The 9211-nt window shown below is 38.7% G+C and overlaps 1 protein-coding gene across 1 annotated transcript in view; it reads left to right on the top strand.

The window, feature by feature from the left end:
• The first annotated feature begins 1077 nt into the window (after positions 1-1077).
• Positions 1078-9211, top strand: part of MMP20 (matrix metallopeptidase 20) — a 39823-nt gene continuing 31689 nt past the window's right edge. Inside the window, exons 1-2 of the mRNA XM_054592213.1 lie at positions 1078-1203; positions 7338-7585. Coding sequence (XP_054448188.1) covers positions 1078-1203; positions 7338-7585 — 374 coding nt within the window. The remainder of the gene's footprint in view (positions 1204-7337; positions 7586-9211) is intronic.

The raw sequence follows: 9211 nt of genomic DNA, 5'->3' as shown, positions 1-9211 counted from the left end.
ATTTCTACAAAGTAGGCATTTTTCCCCTACTGTACAGAGGAGAATAGCACAACTGTAAGAGATTAAGTAACCTGCTCAACGTCATATGAACAGGGTTCTGAACTAGGATTTGAACACATGCCTATTGAATGCCAGCAGACACCATGCTATACGCTGTGCTACCCCTGTAACACTGAGAAGTTTTCACATTGTATTCTTGTCGGTGTTTTGCAGATTAAAAACAAATAATAAAAAAACAAAGCTGATGTTCAGAGAAGTTAAATTATTTGCCCAAAGCTACACAACCCAGAAATACCTTAAACAAAATGTAATGTCAGTTTATCTGATACCAAATTGCTTTTTCCACCGTAACACTCAAGATCAAGATCAGTCTTAATCACAACCGGGAAAAAGAATATGATCCCCAGTTAACTAGAACGAGCAGGAAATACGTAGTTCTGTCTAATGTCTTGATTATCTAAGATATATCTTTTGTGTTAACTTTCTAACAGTTTTCAGTTCACTTTCCACCCTAAGTCAGCACAGTATAAAATAATGTTTCTCTGATGATTCGGTATCATCATACCCCACAACCATCATTATGAAAAGCATTTGTTACTGAGAAATATCGAAGTGGGCGCAGAAGACACAGACGATTGGATTGAGTGTGCAGGGAGTCCAGAATTACTGAGAACAAATTAAATTGTATTCTAATCATTTACCTTTCCTATACTCTGAATAGAAAAAGGCTCCCAAACTGAGACTAATCAAATAATTCAGTTTAGATGGGTTTTAATTGATCAAGTTTACCCCAATTTTTGTAAGTGGCTGACAAAATTCATTAAAAGTGACTGCTTATCTCCTTTTATGACTTGGTAAAGTGCAAAGAATGAAGCTTTCCCTGACTCCTGTGTACTGTTGTGTTACCCCATCATCAGGGAGAGAAATGAACTGTATAATTACCTTTTGAGACATGAATCATCCTTGCTCTGAGGGTCCAGACCTGTTTGACTCTATAAAAGCAGCTCAAGGTCGAAGTGCAAATGTGCACTGTCTGCCGTCCGGAGGTTGATATAATTACCAAGCTACCCTGAGGAGATGAAGGTGCTCCCTGCATCTGGCCTCGTGCTCCTCCTCATCATGGCTTTGAACTTGTCCACCGCAGCCCCCTCTCTATTTGCAGCCACCCCCAGGACCTCAAGGAACAACTACCACCTCGCACAGGTTTGTGAATCTTTGCAGAATTCCCTCTTCCTTCTCCCACCCTGGAACACTAACAGGGTGTAATGAGAAAATAAGGAAAAAAAAATTGCTGTTGTTTTAAAATCATCTTGTAAGTCCATTGAAGTCTAATAGATACTATCTCCTGTGCAACTAAGACTGATGTCTGGTGCACATTAGGTGTACAAGTTGCATGACTAAATAAATAAATGAATAATTGTTTACCTAGGTATTTTGCTCTTATAGAACTTGAGGTGGCTTGCAAAAAATACATGCAATACAAAAAGACCAAAGAAGTATTTGATGAATAATGTAAGAGAAAAATAAAGGCAGAAAAATAAAAATTGAGGTGTAAGATTCGCAGATAGTGCTAAGCTTCCTAACAGTGCGCTTGTACTGCAGGAAAACTTGGTCAAAATCTAAAGTGAACCAAATTTTTCCAGGGTGCCTATCTGCTTCTGGTTTAAGAGTCTTTCCTCTGTAAAGCATATACCTCAAGTACATTATTTACTTACACTTTCTATATTTCTATTTGAAAAGTCCTTCCCAGCTGACTGTTAGAAGGGATCTAATACAAATAATTCATATTAGAATTTTTGCAAAGACTACGTGTGACTCAAAGAGATTCAATGTACATGTATTTGCTTCTAAGCATTTTTTGTGTTTAATAATAAGGTGGAGATCTTTAACCTAAAGAAACAAGTCTCTAATGATGGAACTTCCAGCATTAGTGAAAGGTGTGTGGATAAGATGTTTTTGCACCAGGGCCTCTCATTTAGGAGTCTGTCAAAGTGATAGCACACCTGTGATTACCACCTCTGCCTCCGCGACGTTTTCTTACCTGCCAGGCTACACCTGTGCACTGCTTCTGTGGTTGCACTGCAGAGCTGATTTTCACCTATATAAACATCAGCTTGTGCCTACTGACTGTTAACACCACTTGTTTACGCAACTTTCATTTTGCAGGATGACACCCAACTAACTGGGCCACACTGTCCATTCTAATTGGTCAGTCCCCTTGCCACACCAGTCATTAAACATTTTGAATATCAATCAGCCCTGCACATAATCAGTACAGTGAACGCCAAGTACAGGCCTCTTAAAGAAAACTTCCTTCAACTTGATCCCACTTTTAAATGAATTAAATTCAAAATAGCATATCTCAAATACTGGGGTCTATTTTAGATTGTGTTTCAAATCGTGTACCTAGCTTTGGGTCCCTTTCCCCCAATGTAGTTTTCCCTCACCCAGCCTCACGCCTCTATAGTTCAGAAACTACAGAGACTGGGTGATCTCCAGAAGGAGGATCATGCTGTGACCGATCTGAGGTGGATGAAAAGCATGATTCTGGTACAGGTTCAGACAAACTATGGTCATCAGCAATACCAGCCAAGGATATTTACTTACATATCATCTATCACTGCTTTTGTATTAAAATGGAGTATGCAGAACCAAAAATATTAACTTTCAGCCCTTTACAGAAAAAATTAGCTGAACCCTAGCTGGCTACACAGGAATAAAGCTAGAAAGTTTTGGGAAAACCAATCCTTGCTAGGAGCATTTGGAAAGAATTAGGCAGCCGTGGAATGTTGGGGAATCTTTAGTGATCCCTTACTGCCTTTTCTCCAATATAAGCCAGCTCTCGTCAGTTTTCCTTATGGCATACCCTCAGAAAGACATTCGACTAAGGACCTAGGAACTTGTCAGTACCTTGCCACCTGGCAAACAGCACCTTCTCCTGCCTTCAACAGCCCCAGTCATCAGCTCTGGATGAAAACAGGTACCACTCTTCCGTAGACTTGAATGATATGGTCAAACCTCTAATGTGGGTCCCAGTGACTAAAAAAAAATAATTTCCCACCTTATCGTTTATTGAAGAACTTTGGTAGCCTTCAAATACAACAAATAAAGCAACATGAAAATAGGCAGTTTAAGTTCATTCATTCAACAATTATTTACTCGCTGCTTACTTTGTGCTATGTGCCAGCATTGGCTCTAAGTTTGGGATAAAAGTCAGTGAGCAAAACAAGTAATGTCCCTGTGCTTGTGGTGCTTACTTGGGGATGACAGAAGGGGTGGGGAGGGGCTGGGAGGAGATAAGCAACTAGCCACTCAGAAAGTGTCCAAGATTATTTCAGAAAGTAATAAGTGATACTGGAAAAAAAAAAATCAGGTTGATAGACACTGAGTGGGTCAGTGTGGGACATTTTCACTGGGTAGTCCAGGAAGGCTTCTCTGAGGAACTGACATTTGAGATGAACCTGAACTACAAGAAACAGCCAGTCACATGAAGATCTGGAGACAGAGCAGTCAAGGCAGGGGAAACAGCCAGTGAAGCAGCTTGGAGCTGGGAGGTGGGGCGGGAGGGAGTGAAGGAGCATCAGACTAGTGTGGCAAGAGCTGAGAGAACACAGGAAGCGGGTGCAGGATGAGTCCCGGAGACAGACAAGGCCAGCAGATCACCTGGGGCCTGGGAGCCTGTGTCAGGATAGGCAGCTTTCCGCACTGCTCATTTCTTTCTAAATCACTCACTGAGAGAACAAATGGTTTCCTGTGCCCGGAAACTAAGACAAGCAACATTTCCAAACAACATATGCTTCTTCTCAAATCCACAAACAGAATAATCTACACTTGAAAAGATGAACTAGGTTTTAGTTGATCTATTTAATGTCCACTTATACCATTTAAATTCTGATTTGCTGATGAACATGAAGGCTTCAAAAATAATGGATGATAAGATGCTTAATTAATTTTAATCAGGGTTTTATTCTAGTTTTTGTTTCGTTTTTTAAAAATTAGTGATATCAATACAACATTTAAAGCAGGTTGTTAAATTGTCCTTAATAATACAAATTGCCCTGGCCGAGTGTCTCAGTTGGTTGGAGCATCCTCATGTACACCAAATGGTTGCGAGTTTGATTGCCAGTCAGGACACTTACCTAGGTTGCAGGTTCAAACCCCAGTTGGGGCACATACAGGAAGCAACCGATAAGTGTCTCTCTCACATCGATGTTTCTGTGTCTCTCCTCCCCATCCTGCCACCCTGCTTCCTCTCTCTCTAAAGTAAATAAACATATCCTCAGGTGAGGATTAAAAATAATAACATAAATGTTTATTATCACATTATTATGAACTCATAATTAAAGAGAAAAATAAAAATAAAAACCTTCAAAATACAAATTGTTAAATTCAGAGGGGTTTTTAAAAAAAAATATTTTATTTATTTATAGAGAGAGAGAGGAAAGAAGGGAGAAAAAGAGGGAGAAAAACATTGATGTAAGAGAGACACATCAATCAGTTCCCTGACAGGGGACCAAACCTGCAACTCAGGTATGTGCCTTGATTGGAAATGGAACCAGCGACCTTTCATTTTGCAGAATGACACCCAACCATCTGAGCCACAATGGCCAGGGCAAATTCAGGTGTCTTTGCTACCATTTTAATTTCTATGCATGAAGATATTTTTTAAAAATTATTATTATATTGGGTTCCTTCCTTTCTCAGTGATTATTATGCCACAGAAAAATTTTATTTTTATACTATTTTCATGAACATCATTTTGAAGAGTTACAAACATTCTAGACTATAAATGAGTTTTAATTGAATGATTTCTTTTGTTGGACACATAAATTATTTCCACATGAATATATTGTTTCTATGAGATTTTTGTACATCAGCCTAATCTAAAGGATTATTTTTTCAGGATAGATTTCTAGAAGTGGAATTAATGAGTAAAAGAGTATATATTTCAAAGTCTTTTGATACATTCAAAAGCATTTTTCACAGTGAGGATCTCATTGGATCCTCACACTGCTGTGGTCAGTAAGACAGATAACAACCCTATTTTATAGATGAGAAAACTGAAATCAAATGAATTTAAAGGAATTTCCCAAAATTTCTTCGAACTTGGGATTTATCACACAGCATCAAAAGTTCTCACAACTCCCTTTCTGTGACTTAGCCAAAGGAGAAAGGAATGTTGAAGAAACTGTATCTTGAACTTCCCCTTGTGTTGAAGCATACTTAACTCTTGAGTTCTAAACCCTTAATTCTCAGGGAGGACACTAGGAAAGTGCAGAGAAGGAGGAGTTAGGGGACAGATCTGAGCCACTGGTTTGCTGGGACAGACCCTCTAGGACTTTAATATTTTTATCTATCAAACGTTGAAAGAAAACTTGAGAGGATCACTTGGACCCGGAAATCCTGTGATTTTAACTGTGGCGGAGTGGGAAGGGAGAGCGGCAAATGGGACAATTCGGTTGAGTCCTGAAGCCTTTGACCCAGTGTCACAATCCGGTGTTGAGCCAATAGCATGTGAGTGTTAGAATTAACACAAACGCAACTCTAAGTGCACGTCTATTTGCCTAATTGATCATTCTGACCCTGAAAAGTATGCCAAAAACCTTGTCAATAACTTTTGCAAGAAAGTTCCCAGAATGATTTAGGCTCTCAGAACATCTGGTAATTCTTCAAAGGAAAGCAGTACGGAGCCACACAGGCCTACTTCAAGAAACAAGAAAAATCCCCCCAAAATAATCTAACTTTACACCTAAAGGAAGTAGAAAAAGAAGAATAAACAAAACCCAAGATAAGCAGAAGGAAGGAAATAATTAAGGTCAGAGCAGAAATAGAAATTTTTAAAAAAAATAGAAGAGATCAATAAAACCAAAAGCTGTTTCTTTGAAAATATAAACAAAATTAACAAACCCTTAACCAAACTCATCAAGAAAAAAAGAAAAAGAGCCCAAATAAATATAATCCTAAATGAAAGAGAAGTAACACCTGACACCACAGAAATACAAGGAATCATTAAGGAATACTACAATTATATGCCAACAAATTCAGCAATCTAAAAAAATAATAATAATAAATTTCTAGAAGCATATAACCTTCCAAGACTGAACCAGGAAGACATAGAATATTTAAACAGACCAATTACTAGCAATGATATTGAAGCAGTAATCAAACTCCCAACAAATAAAGTCTAGGACCAGATGGCTTCAAAGGTAAATTCTACCAAACATTTAAAGAAAAATTAATACCTATCCTTCTTAAACTACTTCAAAATGTCAAAGAGAAAAGAACACTTTCCAACTCACTCTATGAAGAAAACAGCATTATACTAGGTCTAGTGTTACCTGACATGAATAAATTACACTATATCTAACAAATCTCCTATTGTTAGACATTGAAATTGCTGCCAATGTTTTACTATTTACATACATAAATATGTATATGTAACATAAATAAAAATATACATAATTTATGTAGAATATAAATATAGTTAATGTGATATATAAATATTATATATAGTATATAAATCAAACATTTTATATATAATAAAAATGTATATATAAAACTTTATCTGCTCTTTATTTTTCTGAAATAAGGTGGGTGAGTGAAATTCCTGCAGGTTCTGATCCCATATTTCATAACTCTGCTTCACTCACGTCACCTAAACAGTCATGAAAAAGTGTTCTGAATGATGTATGAATGGTTTAAGCCTTTGTGTGCAAATGAAAACTTTAGAATGCTAGCTTAATTTTACTTGTCTCAAGGGACAAAGAGCCTGTCCCAGGAAGCCTGCCCCAGGGAAACAAGTTCAGCCCTGCATACTGAACACACCTGAACTGATTAAAAGCCTTAGTAGGGAAACAGATTGATCTCTGCTTTCATGTAAGATAAGAAGCTGGAATATAAGGCCTCTGAGGGTTAAAAACATTGATGTATAAGGATAATACGATATTAATAACTGGTTATCAGAGAAATGGGATAGTCTGTTTTGCAAACTGGGCACAGATGTCAAAGACAAATAAATGATTCATGGGGGAAAAAATGTTCACCTTCCTTCCACTATCTTTCTCCCTTACAATCCTATTCATTGTAGAAAAATTATACAATGCAGGTGAGCAAAAAGTAAATAAACTAAATTTGTCACTGCCAGAAGATAATCATTGTTAATAATTTGGCAGACTGTATATCTTTCTAAGCTTTATCTATGCAAATAAATCTAAATTTTTTCAAAAATGGAAATATACTCTGCACAGTATTTTTCATACCCCTGGAAGATATTGCCGGAGCACGAGTGCTTCCCCGAGACTGTGCTGTAGATGTGTTAGCCTGCCTCTCCATTTCAGGCGTATCTTGACAAGTATTACACCAGGAAAGGAGGGCACCAGGTTGGTGAGATGGCTGCACGAGGAAGCAACTCGATAGTAAAGAAGATTAAGGAGCTACAAGCGTTCTTTGGCCTCCAAGTCACGGGGAAGTTAGACCGGTCCACAATGGATGTAATCAAGAGGCCTCGCTGTGGAGTTCCTGATGTGGCAAACTACCGCCTCTTCCCAGGCGAACCCAAATGGAAAAAAAATACTTTGACATACAGGTAATAAGATCTGAGTCTTTCCAAATTCATAAACACACTCTCTCTCTTTCCTTCTTTTCTTTTAAAAAAATCTTTCTTCTGCTCTGTATAAATATCATGATTCATCATAACCACAAGAAGGAAGCACTTTTAGGTCCAGTCTTTACACAGTGACGATGGAGATTCACTAGAAAATATGATCTCGGGATTATTGTAATGGCCGGCCATCTCAGGGATTACAATTTTACCAGTTAGAGACAACACATTTATCTTTAAAGAAAAATAATCTAGACTAGGATTAATAACCTGGCAATATCAACCAGCATTCTTAAAACAACCTATTCACTCAGAAGGGTATGATAAAATTCACCTATCAATAAATTAGTTGTTTTCATGGATTTAAAAAGTCATTTATTGATGACTTACTAAGTACCTGCTATAGGCATTCAATTTTGAAGATAATTTGTCCTTTATCCATTGGCCCTTAGCCCCAGGCTCCTCCCCTTTGTTCTACCTTATGCTCCCCTTCCACCTCCCCGCTTCCTGGTCATCCTCTGGCCTTCTCCCACCCAGAGCAAGGATTCAGTGTAGTCCGAGGGGACATGCCCATCATAACCTCCTCCTCTCTGCGGTCCAGGTCATCACACAGGAATTCCTTCCCAGAAGACTGGTCCCACTTCTGGGGCCAGCACAGGCCTCCTTGCAGGTCCACCTGAGTTGGACCATCCATGCTGCCCATCCATGCACCTGAGGGTGGGGTTGGAAACAGGCAGAGTGCACGTGGACCTGTGAGACTCTTGCATGCTAGACAGAGGTGGCATTGGAAAAAGAAGGGCAGCCTCCATTTCCATGTGTTTTCCCCAGACTTTCCAAATGTAGAGATTTTCCTTCGAGGTAAAAAAGCAGACCAAGCAAACAGCTGCAGGGAGTGGAATGGCCTGCCTAGTGTGTGGGTGGTAGGGCCTTAGGCAGGGCAGGCGATGGAGAGCTGACCGAGGGCAGCTTGTACTTGAGGCAAAACTATATTCTGGAATTTAACCCCAGGGGTAGGAGAACCAGACCAGGGTCAGGATCAGATTTTGCTCTTTGGATAAGCACATCTGGTTGATATCTGGGCATGGAGAAAGAATGGGCGGTTAAATAGTCCCAGCAGTGGTGTGCTGGAGCTGGCTAGTGATAGCTCACAAGAGCCAACCCTTAAATTTTCTGCAATTTTGCAGCCAGTTGTTAAGTTTCCAAGAATTTTGTGAGCTCGTTGATAAACAAAGCCATTATTAAAAATTAAATTAAAACTTACAATTAAATAAATTATACAAAAAATAAAGGTAATCAAAACATTGCTTTTTAATTATCATACTACATTTATCTATGTTCTCGAAGTCATTTACACATATTTTATTTGTATCATGAAAATGAGGTGCCCTTGCTCACTTCTTCCCAATTTTGTGTTCTGTGGTGGTAAGTGGGCAACTTGAAATTAGCCATAATGAGAATGTTTTCAGTATGAAAATCTGCAAACCCTACAGATCAAGAATTTTCGTCATAGAGCTGGTGGTTGAACTGTACCAGTAGACCTGCTAGTCCCTGGAATCAAAGTAGGGCCCAAACTAAGCCACTTGTTAGCTGCTATGAGCTTACGAGTCCATG

Source organism: Pteronotus mesoamericanus, unplaced genomic scaffold (assembly GCF_021234165.1).
Source record: "Pteronotus mesoamericanus isolate MK-2021 breed Mesoamerican mustached bat unplaced genomic scaffold, CSHL_Meso_final scaffold_36, whole genome shotgun sequence".
Taxonomy (NCBI): domain Eukaryota; kingdom Metazoa; phylum Chordata; class Mammalia; order Chiroptera; family Mormoopidae; genus Pteronotus; species Pteronotus mesoamericanus.
This window is presented reverse-complemented; position numbering and strand designations above follow the sequence as displayed.